The sequence below is a fragment of the Anabrus simplex genome, chromosome 1 (assembly GCF_040414725.1).
Source record: "Anabrus simplex isolate iqAnaSimp1 chromosome 1, ASM4041472v1, whole genome shotgun sequence".
In the NCBI taxonomy this organism is placed as follows: Eukaryota; Metazoa; Arthropoda; class Insecta; order Orthoptera; family Tettigoniidae; genus Anabrus; species Anabrus simplex.
In genome coordinates this window covers 273,796,067-273,816,585 of record NC_090265.1, presented here as the reverse complement: position 1 = coordinate 273,816,585, position 20,519 = coordinate 273,796,067, and the positions used below count along the sequence as shown (strand labels likewise).

At 38.6% G+C, this 20,519-nt stretch overlaps 1 protein-coding gene and 1 long non-coding RNA gene across 5 annotated transcripts in view; one reads left to right on the top strand and one right to left on the bottom strand.

Annotated features, from left to right (window-relative positions):
• The window catches only part of nbs (nibrin), a 294,050-nt gene that overhangs the window by 100,653 nt on the left and 172,878 nt on the right, over positions 1-20,519 (top strand). For all 4 annotated transcript variants that reach the window (XM_067159644.2, XM_067159652.2, XM_067159661.2 and 1 more), the window contains one exon: positions 8,409-8,664. In XM_067159644.2, the coding sequence (XP_067015745.2) occupies positions 8,409-8,664 (256 nt within the window). The remainder of the gene's footprint in view (positions 1-8,408; positions 8,665-20,519) is intronic.
• LOC136886829 (uncharacterized) overlaps positions 1-20,519 on the bottom strand; it is a 116,103-nt gene that overhangs the window by 94,758 nt on the left and 826 nt on the right. The gene's annotated exons all lie outside the window — the stretch shown is intronic.

Below are 20,519 nucleotides of genomic sequence, written 5' to 3'. Positions count from 1 at the left end.
TCTACCTGATATACTCGCAAGACGAAATTTTGTAAGAGACATTTTTTTATTGCTAGCATGTGAGGAGTCGCGCTGCGACGCCCGAGTGCGCGAATTACGCTTCACCCTGTATACATCATGGACTTCATGAATCACTGTCTTCCTGCAACCCTTCCTCCTTCAAAGTTTTCATCATGTCTTTCACTTTCATAGGAACAAAATTATTTGATATTCGAAGATAGAACGTACTTTACATATACAGGGAGCAGTACTATAGACTTAATCTTTTACAAAGGTCAAAACATTAAGCTAATAAATTACTCCGTGTGTTTCACTATAGAACAGGCGATGATAAGGAAACACTGTCCTGTCTTGACGCATTTTAATGTCTCAAGAATAGAGAAGAGAGAGAACTATGCTGATGCCAAACCCTCAAGACAGATAAATAAAAATGTACTCAAACAACAAACCAAAGAACGGAAAGAACTTGAAAAGAACATAAAGAATAATGACATAGATGCAGCCACACTATCCCTGGAGAAGACAATCAAATCAGCACTTGTGTATAACCGTAAGAGAAGATCGCGCATATGGTTCGATAAAGATTGCTATAAGGAGAGAAAGAGCACTATTAAGGCCATGCATGCAGCAAAGAACAACAAGAGCATTGAGACAATAAGGCAGTATATCGTCATCAGGAAGGAATACAAGAAACTGCTGTCGGTAAAACGAAATGAACATATAGAAAAGGAAGCGATAAAAATCGTGAAGGATGCCATCAAGGACCCATTTGTAGCATTAAAGCCTAGGAAAATGCAAAGCAGTGGAATGATAGAAATGGATACATGGGAAGATCACTTTAGGAATATACTAAATGTAGATGAGGACGTCAATACTGAGGCTGCGATAACAGGATCATACCAAGAAGTAACTGACCCGTTCACAAAGGAAGAGGTGTACGAAGCTATTGTCACTTAAAAATAAGAAGGCCATAGGACCCGATGGCATATACGTCGAACACATAAAAGACTCATCAGAAACACTATTACCGGTGATTTCAAACCTAATGAACCTCTGTCTACAAGTATGCAACATCCCAACATCTTGGAGAACCTCGACTATGAAAATGTTGTACAAGGGAAAAGGCGACCAGTCAGACCCTAACTCATATAGAGGAATAGCTATAGAAAAATGCATGCTGAAAATAATGACAAAGCTTCTCACAAAAAGAGTTGCAGACGCAGTAGAACACAAACTCCCAGAGGAACAGTTTGGATTCCGTAAAGGAAGGAGCACCCTCCATGCCATTAACAACCTCATCAATGACATTGAAGAAGTCCTCAGACATCCAAGAGGCAAATTCCATGCAGTATTTGTTGATTATGCAAAAGCTTTCGACACATTAAGCAGACCACTAATAATTGCAAAGCTGGAAGCAATAATGGGGAAAGACAAGCTCACGACTCTGATAAGTACCATTTTGACGACAAATTACATACAAATTGATGACCAAGTCGCGACTTTGAAATTGATCATGCAGACCAACGGAGTACTCCAAGGAGACCCACTAAGCCCCTTGCTGTTTAACATTGCGATGTACGATGTGGTAAAGGTTACTCAGCAAGGAATAGAGGATTTGAAAATATACTTACATGCAGACGATATGGTCATTGGATCAAGTTACCTACATGATGTGCAAAAAGCTGTAGACAATCTAGACAGGTGCGCAAAAGATAACAAGATGAAAATTAACACAGAGAAAACAGTGAAAATGACATTTTGGAAAGGTGGCCGAGAGGCCGCAAGTGACAGGATATACCTAGGATCTACAATCCTTCTGTCAATACATTTAAGTATCTAGGACTGACCATGCAAACAACAGCAACAACCTATAGAATTCACATAAAGTCTAGAGCAACGGCGGCCTCTAAAGCAATATATATATTAAAACAATTACCAAGCTTTCACTAGAAACTGCTATGAAACTATTCAATGCGAAAATTGCGCCAGTTGCCACATATGGACTGGACATTATATGGGATAAATTGGGTCTGGCTGAGCTGAAGACAATTGAAGCAGTCAAGTCGCGCTTCCTGAAAGCTACACTGGGAATATCAAAATACACAAAATCAAGGCTTGCATATGAGCTTGCAAAGGAAACCTTCTTCATCGAGGACCTCCGAATGAAGCGAGAGTTTCCATCCACAGATGCTTGGGAAAAATTAATGCAGGACAGAGTGAAGAAGAGGGAAGAAATCTGGTTCGATTTCTACTCAACGGAGGCGATGATGAATAGAACATGGACAAAGACTAATCAAGTCATGCAACATTTCGTTAACTTGATGGCGGTCCATGGGTATCACCATAAACTGTGCAACACAGAGTACTTCCATGACCCCGACGAAACCTGTGCTTGCAAGCTGTGCAATGAGCATTGCAGTTGATATCACGTAATCACATGCGAAAACCGGGGATTATCTATTGTGAACTTTTGTGATAGTGAGAAGTGACATTACGTATGACAAACTTTGTTTATACAATGCACAATTTGTGTGCTGTATCTTTATTCATTATGATGATTAATAAAGTGTTTATTATTATTAAAATTATTTGAAAAACAAGCTTGTAAAATACCAACAGTTTCTTCATGTGCCTGTTTCACTTCAATTTTGGAATTATTCTCCTTTTCAACATGAAGAATGTTCTCTTGAAAGACTGACATTAAAGACTGGCAAAATATTAAATACATTTCACTTAACTCATTGGTGAAAAACTTGTTCAAAATTGTTGGCGGGTTACCCACAGATAGAAAATAATACCGAAGTGCTGGATACAGTTCAAGCATCCCTTCAACAGCTGGATAAAGTGACAACCAATGAGTCTTTGTATACTTCAATAGGGATTTGTAGTTGAAAACTTTTAACACAATGCTTTCTACGTCAATCGACAAGAAATCAACTCCATGTTGAACACAATTATGCAACGTGTGTGCTGGGCAGCCTACTCCAATCAAGGTTTCATTAAGCTGAGATTTGAGGTTAGAAAATACATTATTATCTCCTCTTCTTTTCAGGCCACCAAAATTCGTATTGCAGTTATCTCCTCCAACAGCAATACACTTCTCCGAAATTCCATTTTGTTGCAGGACATCTAACACTACTGAAGAGATTGTTGCAGCTTTTTTCATTACTATCACTGTACAGGTCAATTAACTTTGCTTGTAGCCCTCCTATAGTCGAAATACTGCATGAGCACAGGAAACAGTTTTATATTCTCATGATTGCTGCCATCCATACAAACACCAATGTATGATACGTCTTTGACTTATTTAATGACACTTTCTACACAGTGAGGACCAAGTACATTATTGGCAATGGCCTCAGACTTTGTACGAGCACAGTGAATATTTTTCCCTATTTCAGAATCAGGAAATAATTGAGGTGAAAGCTTAGACATACAGTCCATAGTTTTGTAGCTCCCATTATGAACAGCATTGTGGTGCACAAGACCTCCCTCTGCAGCAATTGCATTTTCGTTTAGTGATGTGTTCTTCTTGAAAAATGTCAACACATTATTTGAAGTTGAAGTTGATGCACTTTGAATATTAGCTTTATGTTTGCCCGTTGTAATGTGACTTTCTAAATCCATAGCTCCACGATTAGCCACAGAAACGTACGTTCGTGGTTTACATACTAGACACATGGCTTCTTCGTCAGTGCGGCCCTTTTTGAAGCATTTATATATTTATATCTTTTCTCCAATTCAGCAGTGAACTTATACTTTCTTTTCCCCATAATTCATTTAACGTACCAACAGATCACAACAGATATTGTAGAGTAGATCACAAGGATTGTGGCACAACTAAGCAGCAATATGGACGAAAATTATTTGTCTTTAGCTTCCGTTTCCATATGCTGTGACTAACTTCGACTATCGACTTCGACCAGCGATAATATACTAGTCAAAAACTACAGGAATTTAAAAAGTTCAAGCTGCAGCTGAAGTCAAAGGTTATGGAATAAGCGAGTCTAAGTTTACGAAAATGGGTTTCCAGTTGGAAAAAGTTCATTTTAACATTATTAGACAAAAATATGGACAATCAGCAAATAATTAAAAAATAAATACGGATGCCAGAACAGACGCTAAAAATAAGGACATGTCCTGGTAAATACGGACGTCTGGTAAGCCTACCCTCAACCACTTTGAAAAATAAACAAAACAACTCCTCTTTTTCTACCTTTACGTTCAACGAAGAAATTTACAAAGTCACTGACATCTTTAAAAGGCACAGTGTAAAAGTAGTTTTCAAAGCCAATAATAGAAATGCAGAAGTCTTACATAATGCCACACCCATAAAAAAGTTAAATAATTTTTCAAAATCGAGAGTGTATAGGATTAATTGCAACAGTTGTAATTCTTCTTAGATTGCACAGACTGGAAGAAGCTTTAATATAAGATACTTAAGACACGTCATTGCCCTGAAGTACAATATGTTTTCGGCTGTGGGATAGCATATGCATGACTATAATCACAAATTCACAGACATGAAACAAGATATGGAAATTCTCAAAATCATCAACAAAGGACCCCGTCTTAACATTATAGAAAGCTGCTTTATACCATACAGATCAATATTTTAACCCAAATTATAATCTTAATGACATTTCAGAAAAGCCAAATATCCTGTTTGATCTTCTAATTCCCATTTTTAGAAATATCAAACCAAAGAGTTTTAATTCCATTTTTCATACTATTCACAGCACCCTTCCTGAGCAGCTGTCAGTTTTCACAGATTCTTCGGCCCAGCCTTAATCCCCCTTCCCCTCTCTTCCCTTTCCTTTCCCACCCCCTCCTCTCTCCTTGCTCCGCCCTCTCCCTTTCATTCCCTTTGAATCTCGTGATCCAATCTCAACTCCTCCCCATCAGTATGAGGCACACAACAGTAGGCCACGCACCACATGTCGCAATGAAAGGTAAGTCTCATATAACCTATGCCATTTGATTAGCGTTCTCTCTCCTTTTAGTCAGTAATTTTGACTATCATTTATTTAGGTTAACTTCATGGACACTGCATTGAATTGCGAATCTCTACCAGCTGCAATCTAAGAACGTGCCAGCTATTTAATCATATCTTCGTGTGCCGTCCATGACTCAACCATTGACAATTTCCAACAGAGGAACTTTTTCAGTGTTTTCAAGATATTTTAACAGGAAGTACTAATGAAACATTTTAACATGATGCAACGCTTAATATTAAAAACATTGTTGGTCCATATTGAATGGAGATTAACATACAATAAAGAAGAGTGCAATAGATCCACCTTTTTCAATACAAAGTATGTTGCTAATTCAAAATCACAACATTATTTATTTGGTACCAGTTTAGATGTCTTGGACACCATCATCAGCCAAAATAGAACAAATGAACAAAGATATAACCATGTTGAAGTACAAACTATGGACCCTTAATAATGATATAACATTGGTTAAATAAAATACAAAATGTGATGGTGCTTAAAGAGAAAATCATTTCTAAAATATTTACAAGTTAAGAACTTGTTGGTCAAGTTGTAAATCAAAGGTGAAAAATATTAACAAATATTTGAATAAGTCTTGATCACTAATTAAAGTTTTTTGAGTCTTAAGTTTGGCGTTGTTAACCACGGAAATAGTTTTGAATGTTGTCATCTAAAACCTGACGTAAAATGTTGTTTCTCTGCGGAACGTTGACAATAAGATAAAATATGTAAACTTAGTAGTGACTTGTAGCATCAGTTTTCATAAAGTGAAACACTAAGCCATGATGTAATTAAGCCAGTGGATCTTGATACTGGCATGGATATTAAAGTCGCTATAAAACCAGAAAGTTCTCGATCCAATGTGGGACCTGAAGTGTGGAAAGGAAAAGCTTTTAGATTAGATTAAGACAATAGAAAAGGGAGTAAGAAATTAAAAGCTTTAGTAGGGGACTCACCTGGAGCGGCCTGTTGTGAATACGGAGTCTAGAGAGGAACTGAGTGCTGGGCATGCTGGTAGCACGGAGCAAGGTTAAAGGAGGGTTAAGGGGTGGGTCAGGAGTGAAGGGAAGAGGGGTGGTGGATGGAGCGGAGTCAGGTGGGCGTGGTAGAGAAGGATTAATGCGACAACATGTTACGTATAGTCTGTAAGAACAAACTGATTTTGGGAAGTTTAACACTATCGAAAACTGAAATAAGGACATCAAATAAGGTTCTGGGCTTTTCGGAAATGTCATTCAAGTTCAAATTCGGATTGAAATATTGGTCTAAATGTATGCAGCAGACTTCCGTGGTATCTATCAAGGGGCCTTTACCCAACGTGTCCAATATCGTTGAGTCCTGATCTATTCCATTAAATTTGGCCTTTGATGGATCTTTAGCATTTCCACCTTCCTTAGGTAGGAGGTATGTAATTACTGACTTAAGAAATTCAGGACACTCTTGAGGATGATGCACGAGGTAAGTGAATTGTTGGGCTATTTTCTTGTGCATGCAAGTGGAATGTTTGTACTAAAAATTTTGTATTTTGTCTATACCTGGTTTCCAACTTTGACTTCTCCTGGTAGTGTTACTCACATGGCTTTCTTCTATAATATCAAAACTCAATTCTGCATAAGCATTGTTGTTTTGCTCTTCCTTAGTCCATGTTTTCTTTGTATTGTGGACTGTGTTGGTACACCAAATACGTTTCCAAAAGCCTTCCGTGTCCTGCATACTTGGAGGTCCTTCTGCCGTAGTTTGCTGGTTTTGCTTGAGCGTTCAGGGTAGAATTGGCCCTCGTTCTTAGAGAAAAGTTGTTTTGCAAATTCCTAGCTTGAGACTCTTTGTACCTCTTGACCCTTGCTGCTTTTGCACACAACTTTTGTTTTTGGATGTCAGTGTATTCTTTGACCTTTTCTCTGTGCTCAGGTTCCTTTGTATGTGTGTTAATTTTCCTGAAGACATTCTTCAAGTTTCTGTTAGTTTTCGTTTTGTTACAGAGGTACACGGAAAGTTAACCTATGGTTATTCTTAGTCTTGGATATCACTTTGTAATCGATGTTGCCATGGTGGAATGTATTCTGAATCTGCGTTCTTACAAGAGCTTCTGGGGAGCGGTATTAGATTTTTGTTGTTCAGCCTAACCACAGCTACTGCTGCGCAATAAACGAGGGCATTTGTTTCCTCTGTGCTACTGGATGTTTCTATATACTGCTTTAGGATATCATTTACAGTACTTACAAGGGTTGTGCTCATTGGTGTTTCTCGAATTTTGGGCGGTTTCGGTCTATAGTTCACTTTGAGACTCATGAACTCCGCCATTGCCTTTTTAAACATGTCTTCAGCATGACGTGTTTCATCAGCACCTGACATATCACCAGTTTCTCTTATTTCCACAGATTTATCTTCCTGTGGTTCTTTTCTTCCGGTATCGTCTTCGCCAATTTGAGACATTGAGATAGAGTCAATACTGTTCGGCTTCATAGCTAGAATTTTAGCAGCTTCTTCTTTGAGATTTTGAATTATTATGGGAGGAAGTCTGTTGGTTACTATTGTACATCTTTGGTCTGCAGCTCTTTGTTCTGTGACAAAGGAGTACTGGGGGAATTTCTCCACAAACAACCTGTGCATATCTTTCCTGTATGTTGTAAGGTCTTTCTCTAAGTTTGTAGTTATAAAGTAGGAGCGCATTATGAATTTATTCATTTCATCCATCCATTTCAAGCGCTGCCTTGGTTTACCTGCTTTGATGGTCAGTTGAACTTCTGAAACACCTTCGGCAGCAGGAGTAGGTAGCTGTTGAGTTTTCATAGCTGAATTGTCGGCTGTAGAATTTTCGGGTGAACCGACATGTGCCCGCCTGATCAGCATCATGTTACTGGTGGCTTGCCTGCTGTCACGCTCAGCACCAGCTCCAAGCATGCCCCGATGAACCTCAGGTAGCGTCCTTTTCCGAAGCTCATTTCTATTATTCATTTCCTCCATCAATGATGGGTTGCATTTTATACCTACTGCCAGGATTTTAATGAGGCCGCCCCTAACATGAGGTACAGACGCCTTTCACAGCTGCCCCTAACATGGGGTACAGACGTTGCTAGATAGTTTGTGTTCAGAAGGTTCATCTGCCCTCTCCGCCATTGGGATATATCCTCTTCTGCCGTTGAGGCCGTTGACCATATTCTCATTCCCTCAGTTGATCTATAGGTGCTTATTTGGCTAGACCTTATTCACACCTGTCCTGCATATCTGCAGGAACTTCCCTATCAGCCATTGGGATGCGCCGTGTCAGGGTTGAGGGCCCCCACCCCAGTGTCTCACGTAGAGTTATGCCTAACCCCTACTCAGTTCAAGGGTCTCATTACTGTAAGTTCTGTTGATAGTAGAGGCAAATTATTAGTGTCCATTTTTTTGTTTTTGTTTTTTTGTTTTTAGGCAATCATTGCACTTGCACATGGCAAGGCTATTGTTGTACCAGAATTTTGGAAGAAATTCATGATGGCTGTTCACAATAAGACAGAGCTTCCAAAGTACGAAGATTTTCTTCCTCCCTTGGCTGAAACTATCATTAATAAAAGTGAAGTATCCTTTATCATTAAGCCTGAGAGAAGTCAGCTCTTTCAAGGGAAGGAGTTTCTGTTCTTTACAGAACAACAACATAATGAATATGCTTGTCTGGTTACTGCAGCAGGTAAGTTTTAGTGACAATGGTTCTCTGTCAGTATATTTTGTTAATTCTGGCTAAAATTGAGGCTTCTTTTTTTGTATTTTTTCTTTTTGTAATACAGTAAAACTTTGTTTAGACGTTTCTGCAGGGGACAAGGAAAATGAATGTGTTTAAGTGGGAAAAAAGTACTACTGAATACACAAATAAAAACTATCCTACAGGGACATGGAAGCACTAGATAGGATTTTTTCCGACTCGAGGGCATTTTACGTCATGTATCCGTGGGTACAGTGAAAAACATATCTACCATTTCTAAAGATGAGAGGCTATGAAAAGGTGTGAAAAACACAAGAGAGCAAATATGAAAACCTTTTCCGCTGAGACTTATAAAATAACAACAGTGCACTGAAAAGTATGAAAAACACAAGACAACAAATATGAAAACATTTGCATGGGGGTCCTTAAAAATATCAGCATACTGGTATTATTGCAGATCACATTCTTTCTAAAACCAATGTCAGTAGAAGCCTTATATTTTGGACCAGAGGACTATTAAAAAAACATTATTTTCTGGACATACTCCTAGACAATGAATTGGAGGTCACACTCGACCATGTTCGACTGCAAGAGAAGTTATAACTCAAAGGTGCAAGTTTCAACATTTTTGCAAGATGCGAATGTCAGTCCACTTTCTGAAAGATTTTAATTTTGTCTTCATTAGTAAGGAATTCCACAACATTTTTCGTATCCATAACCAAGCTATCTTAAGACTATGCACCATGCTAGTCAGCTTCACGCGATTATGTTCCCAATCCAAATGTAGGCTTATCATGCGACAAATATGCGGTACCCTTACCGTACCCCTCAACACAAACTAAATGTCTAACTTCTGAAAGGAATGCAAAATACAAGCACAAACAGGCTCACTGTATTATTCATCAAGCTCACCGCTAACTGGCAAGCAAAACTGAACATTCCTGAGACTAATAGCTTGCTCCTTGAAGGTACAACTTATCCTGTGAAGTTGAGGAATTGAAGGTCTTTTCTCATTATCACGCAACTGTGGTGAGGGCTCTTACCCGAGTTAATCACGTTCCTTTTACGAGGGATGATGGACATTTTCAGGGCTAAAAAAATGTGTAAGCAATAATTTTAATTTTTTGCCCATATTGATGGATGTTACTCACTTTTAACCATCTTAGTTTGTAACTTGATGTTTTATTCCACCTAATCAATACATATATTTTATACGAATAGGACTAGTTTTGACCATATGACTCGGTCATCTTCAGCTATTCTTCTTCTTCTTTTATGATCACATAGGATCACTTTAGTAAGTCCGTCGTTCAGGTCTCTTTGAAGGGATTGTTCGGGCTTTGCGGTCCTCCCAGTACTTCTTCAGATGTTCCAATCTTCGTGCCCTTTCCTCAGTTGAAGATGTGCGTGGTGTTGGTTTGTTTTGTGTAAGGGTGAAGCGGAGGTTTGTATTCTTGAGTTTTGTATTCAATTTGATCTTATTTGTGGTGTCTTCTGTTGTAAGGCTATTCATTTAAACAAGTTAAACTAAAATAAGGACACAATCATTAAATAAAATAGGATTTGTAAACCCTGAGAAGTATAAATACCTTGTAAAACATTTTAGTCCATATTAAAATTCTTGAATTTTTTCTTGACACTAGTCTTCTGAAATAATGAGAATAAGCTAATTTAAAAATTTGATAGGAATGTTCCAGTTGTGTACTGGTTGTGTCATACAAATTAACAGTATTTTAAAATATTCAAAAGATTATGTACAAATTACAGGCAAAACAACCTGATAATGGTTGTTAAGATATTCAAAACAAATAGTTTAAATTGGGCCCTGAAGAAATTATTTTATCTGTCCTGATGATCCATAGTATGAATCTGATGTATTGTATCAGTAAAATAGCCCGACTTTATCAATTAATATTAAAGTTAGCACAAAGTTGGTCTCAGGGCAGTTCTGGGTTGTTTCTAGCTAGGGCTTGGTACAGGAGGCAGGGTCCTATCTACAAGAAATTTTTTAAATGGATTGAATAATAGTTGTATTCAAGAAATGCATTTCAAAGTGCACATCACCTTACTGTTGATAATCGCTGTCTTCAACATCGCCTTTTGATGACCCGTGCTCCCAGTTCACCAGGCTGAACGGGACTGGAACACGTTCTGCAAGTTGCCAATATTACATTGAGTTAAGCCTGGAACACCCAGGTCAGTTTGATATGGGTTGAGTCTCGAACTTTTGATGGTTCTGGACGATCTCCAACGTTCTCCAACGATGTTGCGGGGTAATCACTCGTCACATAACTTACACGAGTGTCCAAATTTACACAGTCCCCCGACACTTTGGTTTAACAGCACTGTTTCTTTTAATATGGTTGGGATATGCCGTCGAATTCACTCTTAATCTTGTAGATAGAATTTAAAAGTTCACTAAAGATGTAGATGCGAGTAGCATCGAGATTGGAACAAAATAAAGCACAGTTCATGAATAGAAAGAATGAAACTGAAAATTGTTCACGCACTCAGCACAGTTCGTGGTGATTTTCCACTAAATAAAGTAGCACTTCACATTGTATGAAATGTATGACTGCTCTAGAATTTATCAAAGACACTGCTGTCAATCATGAAACAACACTAAACACTTTGACGAAGAAATAAGGTTGTAATGAAAAGTACAGTTCGTTGTTAGGCGCACTTGACATTAAATAAAATAGGCGACTGTTCGAGAGTTTGTCAAAGACACTGCTGTCGGTCACACACAGGTAATTTACCCACTGTTCAGAAGAAATAATACACAGTTCTGTTTGAATTGGATTAAAAAAAACACAGTTTGAATTCACAGTGAAACACTTGCGTCGCGGTACACTATTATACTTTTATCATGGTAATCATTTGCAGTAACATCCATGGGAAAGTTCGAACACTTCCATAAATACTCGTATCTATTAAAGAAATTATGCTGACTGAGATTTGAAGAAAAAATGTCACAGTTAATAGTATAATGTAATAGTGTCACACTGAAATTAATGATATGTTTGTTCAGAGATTAAGTTCTGCTGACTGATATTTAAAAAGAAATATCACAGTTCCTAGTATATCGCAGTAGTGCCACATTTAAATTAATATTGCTTCGGAGATTAAGTTTCACACAGGCAATGTGGTAATAAACTCAGTTCCACAAAACAAAAGTAAGTTATATCGAGAAGTTTCTACATGCGCACAGAATATAAGTATACTTTACTGTTGTCACTTAAGTCCAATACATGACTTGTCATAATCAGAGTTCCAACACACGCAAAATGTGCAAGTCCAACACGCCTGTCAGAGTTTAAGTCCCACATGAAGACTAAATATTCGAAGATAGCCTCTGTCAGCACTTTGACGAACACTGCAGCGTGGAGAGTCAGGCTGGACACTCAGCTATGACTGTGTCATCGGGTCTAGTGAGCTCAGCTTATATTCAGTTCGGGGCTCCTACGTCATCATATAACGTGATCTCTTGAGGCTGATTTTCTCGCGAATCCCTTGATGGATTTACTTGAGATTCACAATTTGAGACGTTTATGTTATCTTCATCAAAATGACGTACTGCTCAAGTCGCTGCAATTATTATTACAGAAGTTTTAATTATTTTTCAATCAAATGGTCGCGAAAGCGTGACGTTCATATCCAGAACATGCCAGGCCATGCAGGCTACACGTGGCATCAGGCGGGTAGTCTAACTTGTTCCTGCATCTACGTCACACACACACAGCTGTCGGCGGCTCACCTGTTCGCTCCTCTGAACGTAAACAAACCAAGTTCGCTCTGAACGTCTTGCGTAATGATGAAGTACAATTAATATTTAAAAAATACGGCATGGACAGGTTGTAACCGGTACAGTATGTAGTTCATAAAACAACCAAGTAGCCAAAATGATCATTATTCCAAGATGGAATATTTTAAGGATATCCGGATGTTCTTAAAGTGAGTTTGCATCCATCCTTAAGGGCGTTAAATGGGGATATCCTTCAAATATTCCATCTTTGATGATCGATCATTTTAGCTACTTATTTGTATTATGAACTATGTACATGGGCAGAGGAGTTTACCCATAGGGGCTTGTTGAAGCCATTGTGTAGGAAATGACACATAAATTCAACTGGAAGCTGCTGCCTTGCAGATGTGGCAGGGGACTGCTAAGGCCTAAGGGAGATAACCCTGACAGAAAATCTTCTCTAACATTAGGCCTGGCAAGTCAGTTGGAGAGAAACTGCAATCGCTTTCAACACTTATATGAGCCTCAGATGCCAACAAAGAACTCGTAGTAGACAACAGCACCCGCAGACCCACGCCACGTATGATGGCTTACAGCCTGTTGATAGGCCAAGCCTTGCGATTGTGCAACAACCCTGGAGAAGACAACACACTCGAATAGGAACAATCAGTGTACTGAGTTTGACTGGGAAATGTGAAGAGTTAGTGGACATCATGGAGAGAAGGAAAGTATCAGTCCTAGGACTGAGTGAAACTAAAAGGAAAGGTAAAGGGAAGAAAGAGTTGAGGAAAAGCTATACCCTCTACTGGAATGGTAACAACAGGGAGATGAGAAATGGAGTAGGATTGATGTTGTCTAAAGAGTTAGATGGTATTACAGAGATCCACTACATCAATGAGAGGATTATAAAGGCAACAGTTCACCTTAAGAAAGAGAAGCTGGCACTGGTGCAAGTGTATGCCCCTCAGACGATTTGCAGTTAAGATGAAAAGAACAAGTTTCTCGAAGACCTAGAGTACACCATCAGTGAAGGGAGGGCAATCATCATCGGGGACCTCAACGCACAGCTCGGAACAGACAGGAATGGCTATGAGAAGGTGATGGGACCACACGGCTATGGGAGAAGGAATTCAGAAGGGGAACATCTCCTAGACTTCTGCATAAGAAACTGTTTGGTAGTAAAAAACAGTTGGTTCAACAAAAGAGTCGGTCACAAGATTACCCGTTACAGCTGGGATGGAAAGAGCAAGATGGTCATTGACTGGACCCTCTACCACTGTGACAACAAGAAAGTGGAACGCTTTCACCAGCAAACGCCTCAGACCATTATGAATATTACTGTAGGTCGTAGGATTATGTGTCACTTCTTTAATGAGCACAGGTGAACAGAATAGAAGCCTCCATCATCTGTCACCTATTCAAATGAATGGTTTACATCCAATGTATGAACGAGAACAGACTCCCTCGACAAGTCTTGTACAGTGGACTTAGCACAGGTAAAAGTCCTCGTGGTGCTCCCCTGAAGTGCTACAAAGATCAGCTCAAGAAAACCATGATGAGCACAGGCATAAACATGAACACCGGCCATGCTCAAGTAAAAGTCCACACACTCTAATTTGCTTGTATCTCAGCTGATATTGTACAATTTAAAGAAACATATCAAAGAGAAGAAACAGAGGCTTCTGGCTTTTATTATGTGCAACATGTGTGACTGCATGTTCTATGCAAGAATTAGCCTTGTAAGTCATCAACGGTACCATCATCTGTGAACAAAATTAACAACACGTGCAAAACATACACTCAGATATGAGTATCAGCCGATGACGATGAAAGAAAGTGTAGTTCAAATCAAAATAAAAAAATCTCTTTATTTGCAAATGAGGTGTTTACCTCGGTGGCAAATGGTACACTAAAATACATTATTGTCAAGCACTAAATTTTAAATTAACAAGGGAATAAAATTTTCCTATAATACAATATTATATAATTTACGCTAACAATTTTTTCTATTAAACACACAGCTCATCCTTAATAAATTTACCTTGTTTACAAAATTATACTTATAATATCTCCTGTACTACTTACAAATATAGTCATCTGATATACAGTATGTGAATTACTTCAAATGATACTGTACAACTGGTATAAGATTAAAATTTACATTGTATTTATTTACTTTTTCTTTTCTTTACCCATTCTGGAACCTAGGTAGCATAACGACCTGTTGCGTCTTAACCAGAGCCCCTTTACCACCACTTTTCAGAGTTCCTGAAGGGCCTTCACAGCTACCGTAGCGGTCCCAGGGCCCTCGAAGTCCCCACTGTACTTCACCCCTACAGGCAGTCCCCTACTTTGGCTGTCCAAACTCCTTAGACCAGGGGATGGAATTAATTTATTCACACACATTCTTTATTTACATTAACCTGCACTGGTCGAATGCCCTCTAACATTTCATTTATTTTCTCTGTTGCTGTTTATTCTCTTCTTGAATATCTGTACAGATTTTGTAAAAGGATCAAACACTACCCCTGGTAAACTGTTCCACTCCTTTACACCCTTCCCAATGAATGAAAATTTACCCCAATCGCTTCTGCTAAAATTCCTTCTAATTTTATATTTGTGGTCAGTCCTGCCAATATAATTATTTTCCAACGGAAGCCTCTCACGGATATCTCCCCATGCTGCTTCTCCTGTATAGGCTCTATATAAACCTATAAGTCTAGTTTTCTCCCTTCTCTTAAAGTTTCCCACCCTAGTTTCTTTAACCTTTCTGACACACTACTCTTTCTCCTGAAATCCCCTGTTACAAATCTTGTTGCTTTCCTCTGCACACTATCTGTTTCTTTTATTAGGTATTCTTGGTGAGGATCCCAAACACTGTTTGCATATTCCAATAATGGACGAACCATACTTAAGTAACTTTTCTCTTTTAATTCTTTGTTGCATCCTTTAAGTAGCCTCATTATGACATGTAACAATCTGTTTGCTTTCCCAACAATGTCATCCACATGACCCTTCCAGTGCAAATTACTTTCAAATCTTACACCTAAGTATTTGCACTTGCCATCTTTTGGGATAACTACCCCATCCAAAGTACAGTAAAATACCAGTATAACAAAATTTTGGGGACCTCTGAAATTAATTTGTTGTACTGAAATTTTGTTATACTGAAATAAGTCAATTCGTAAGAACTCACCTAGTATTATATCCGTTAGTTATTGTTGTTTTTAGGGCCAGAACTACGAGGTCATCTGCCCTGTTATATCAGCTTCAGGATCTATATAACTTCAAAATACCATTATAATAATAAGAGTTACAGTACTGACAGATGTTTTCAGAAAATCTATTTTTACATTGTACCAGCAAGTCTACACACACTGTTCCAGAACATCATTTTTTTAAAAAGTCTGTGATTTTCTTCTGAACAGATCCAGACACAAAAGCTCGTTCCAAATAGTCACCAACCACTGCACATGAATTTAAAACAGATTCTGGCACATCACTTCGTGACACGAGAAAATCTTGAAGGCTACGTGCCATGTTCGTTGCCTGCTGAAGAGTCAAGCTCTGTCGATCACAATCATTTTGGGGGTTGTCTTCCTCTTCCTCCTCATCGCACGGATCTCTATCATTCATAATGTCCTCCACAATTTCCTCATTTGTGGTTTCTTTGTGGACTATTACATCACTATCTACATTGATGTAGTCGGTAAGACTTACCGTAGATGGCACATCCAATGTTGTACACAAACGCTTCCAATTCTCCTCGGTTTCTACATCATCGAACACTTCACTTTCTGTGATGTCTTCTGTAAAAACCACTCCAGCTTTTTTAAAGCAGTTTGTGATGATGTCTGCATTCAGGGATTTCCATGCAGCATTAAACATCTGCATTGCTTCCAATATATTGATGTTAATGGCTCTATTCGTGGCAACGTTGCACAGCATTCGACGGACTACACGAGCTCGGTAATGCCGCTTTACTGCATGAATTATACCCTGATCCGGCGGCTGCAGATTTGAAGTTGTATTTGGAGGCAAAAATAAAACTTTTATATGCTCCAAATGGTGAGGCACACAATTATGAGAAGAGCAATTGTCCAATAATAGAAGAATTCTCCTCTTTTCGGCCTTCATCCGACGTTCCAAGTCCAACAACCACTCTTTGAATAGCACAGATGTCATCCATGCCTTAGAATTGTGCCTGTATTCACAGGGCAGATGTTGCGCTCCCTTGAAGCACCTTAGCTTCCCAAATTTCCCAATTATGAGAGGCTTCAGTTTGTCCGTCCCTGTGGAATTGGTGCACAAAAGAGCCGTGATACGTTCTTTTGAACGTTTGCCCCCGAAACACTTATTTCCCTTAAAATCAAGGGTTTTGTTCGGCATTAGTTTATAAAATAAAGCAGTTTCGTCTACATTAAAAATGTCTGCCGGCGAATATTCTTTCAAGGCATCCTTTAGAGTCTCCAGCCACCATGAAGACGCAACTTCCTTCGGGGCATCGTTAGCTTCACCATTTATAATTTTGTGGGATATGCCATATCTCTCCCGGAACCTATGAAGCCAACCAGCACTACCCATAAACTCAGGTGACCCAAGCGAACGTGCGAAAGATCGCGCACGCTCACATAACAGTGGGCCATTTATTGGATTGTTTTTACTCCGCATTTCCACAAACCACGTATAGACGGCTTGGTCCACCTCCTTGTAGTCGGCTGTCCTGATCTTCTTACGCTGTGGACCTAGGGCATCAGCATCAATGTTTTCCTCTATCTTGCTTTTCTGTTTTAAAAACGTAGAAAGCGTTGACGGGCTAATGCCATACTTCTTCGCTACATCTCCTTTCTTTCCGCCTTTCTCTACTTCCGCAAGTATTTTACGTTTTTCACTCAACGAAAACTGCTGTCGCTTCTGCTTATCCATTTGCGATGATATGCACGGTACCGTACTTATTTATTTTACGAAATGCACACGAATTTTGCAAGTTTAATGATATAACCTTAACAGCAAGAAGAAGTAGTTCTCCAAGAGAGAAAGAGAAAACAAGCAGAAATCAGCCTGGATTTTTATTCATCTGATTGACCGCAGCTGGACCGGTCCAAATAATGACATGAGAAGTCAAAGAGAATGTGAGAAGTGCTTTGAATAGGCTTTGCAAATTAAATACGAGGAAGAAACATGCAATGCATCCGTCGTGTTCATTGGTGGATTACAAACATCGCGATCCTACCCAGCCAATAGTGTGACGTCTTACATTGGTTGATGGGCCAAGCCTATTGGTTGCGCAAAGCGTAGCGTTCATTGGTGGATTGCAAACTTGGCGCTCCTACTCAGCTAATAGAGTGACGTCTTACATTGGATGACAGGCGAAGCATATTTATTTATTTAATAGCGTACAAATGTGCATTAAAAAAAAATACATTAATCTTTCGCATATTCTAGTGAAGATTTTGTTCTCTTGTTGCACTTGCTGAAATGATAGCGATCGCAATGTTTATCACACAATGTAGGGACAGTTCATGAAAGTCTGATCGCCGGCATAGACTATGGTGAAACTCATGTACCACCAGCCTATTCAAAGCACTTCTCACGTCATTATTTGGACCGGTCCAGCTGCGGTCAATCATAGCATCAGCTGAATAAAAATCCAGGCTGATTTCTGCTTGTTTTCTCTTTCTCTCTTGGAGAACTACTACTCGCTGCGTATGTGAAAGCTGCATTCTTATTTTCAAATCTTCCCGTAAAAAAGTTTCTTTGGATAATTCATACGCAAATCGTGATGGTGACATCCTGGAGATGCCCAGTATTCGTTTCAAAAATCTGGCCTTTACATTTTCAATAGTTCGAAGGTCGGACACCGTTAGTCTTTCCCAAATAAGTTCCATACCATATGTGAGAACTGGGTGAAGCGTATTGGTTACACAAAATACGCCTTCTCGATCGCGTACGGTGCATGTATGGAAAATGGCGATCATATCGTCTGAATAACGAAATAATGTAACAAGAAAAATGTTGGTCATAAAACAGGATGAATTTTGGTTTTAATTTGAGAAAATATGGTCAAACTGGTAAAGAAAAGAGCTCAATTTTAATTCGTTAAACTGAAACTACGAAATTCGTTAAAATGAAATATTTTAACATACAACAAATAGGGAAAAAGGAAGGGACCAAAAAAATGATTCGTTATTCTGAAAATTTCGTTATACTGGTGTTCGTTACAGCGGAATTGTACTGTATATTCAAATTCAGTTTTAAAACTCCTGTTTGTAAATGTTGTAACAGTTGATTTGCCTCCATTAACCTTCATGTTATTCTCTTCAACCCATTGTTGGATACTCTCAAGGTCCCTTTGTAATTCTGAACAATCCTAAATGGTATTTATTTCCCTATAAACAATTGTCATCTGCATACAATCTTATTTTTGATGTTATATTGTTCCCTAAATCATTTACGTATATTAAGAAAAGTAACGGACCGATTATACTACCCTGTGCAATTCCCTTCCAAACTTTCTCTTCCTGCGATACGTTAATTCCTACTTTGACTTTCTGAACCCTTGAATTTAGAAATGTTTTTACCCAATGTGTAACCCTTACGTCCAATCCTATTCCCTCCAATTTCTTTAATAATATTCCATGTTCCACTCTATCAAAGGCTTTGGAAAGATCTATGGCTATGCAATCTAACTGGCCTCCTGAATCCAATTGATCTGATATGTCCTGCTGAAATCCCACCAGTTGTGCCTCACAAGAAAATTTCTTTCTAAATCCATACTGGCTCCTCATGAACCAATTTTTATCATCACATATTCCTCTGATGTACTCTCCAGTATTTTACAAACTATACTGGTCAGGCTGATTGGTCTGTAGTTCTCCGGTTTCCTGTTATCACCCTTTCCTTTATAAATTGGTATTATTATAGATTCCTTCCATTCCTTTGGTATTACACTATTATTTATGACATAGTCAAAGAGAAATCTTAAATAAGGCACTATGTACCACCCCATTGTCTTTATCACCTCCCCAGTAATTTGATCACTTCCTGCTGCTTTTCCTTGCTGAAGCAGTTGGATTTCTCTGAAAATATCTTCATTTGTGAACGAGAAGCTTCTTGTTTCCCTCTTTGTCTGTCCCTCTGTAACTTCTGTTTCGGTTTCCAACTCCTGACAATCATCTACTGAATCTCTAAATTCCCTACTAAAGAGGTTTGCTTTCTCAGTATCTGTTAAATAGTGTTCACCCCCTTCTCCCACCATTGTAGGAATTTGGATTCCTTTTTCTTTTTGATTCTTGGTATATGAATACAGCTTTTTCCATTTCCCTTTGTGGTCATTATGCTCTTGAAGAATGCCATTCATATAATTCTCGTTTGCTTCCTTTTTCACTCCATTCAGTTCCCTCATTAGCTGTTTTCTACTTTCTCTACTCTCCCTACCTTCTTTGATTTTCCTGTTTACTATTCTACATTTTCTTTTTAATTTTCTTATTTCCCTTGTATAATAAACAGGGTCTGAGGTCATTTTACCCTTCTTAACAGGTACAAATCTCTTCTCTCCTTCCCAAACGATTCCTTTGAATTTAGCCCAAAGTGTATCCACATTACTCCCTTCACTTATCCAACAACTGAATTGTGATTTAAGGTAAGTCCCAAATTCATCAACTTTAATTTTTCTGTACAATTTCTTGTCTTGTGTGACCCTCTTATTAAGCCTTTTTGGTACCAGTCCTACATCCATTACTACAGCCTTATGGTCACCTATTCCTTCAATTACCTCAGTTTTATCAACAATTTCCCATGGTTTAACCAAGAATACATCTAGTAAGTTATTGAGACAAGTCGTTCATGGGCTTCACTTGCAGCTCCATTCCATTCAACTTCAGGCAAGTTTAGATCTCCCCCAATTATTACCACATCATTATTACTGTTTTTATGAGTATAATCTATTATTTTCTCAAAGATTTCCATGTCTCTTTCCTCTCTTCCAGGCCTGTATGTTCCTATAATTCCCACCTCCTTCATATTATCACAAATTAATTTTATCCCTAATATTTCATCCCTTTCATCGGTAAACCATTCATGTGAACAATATGTTTCC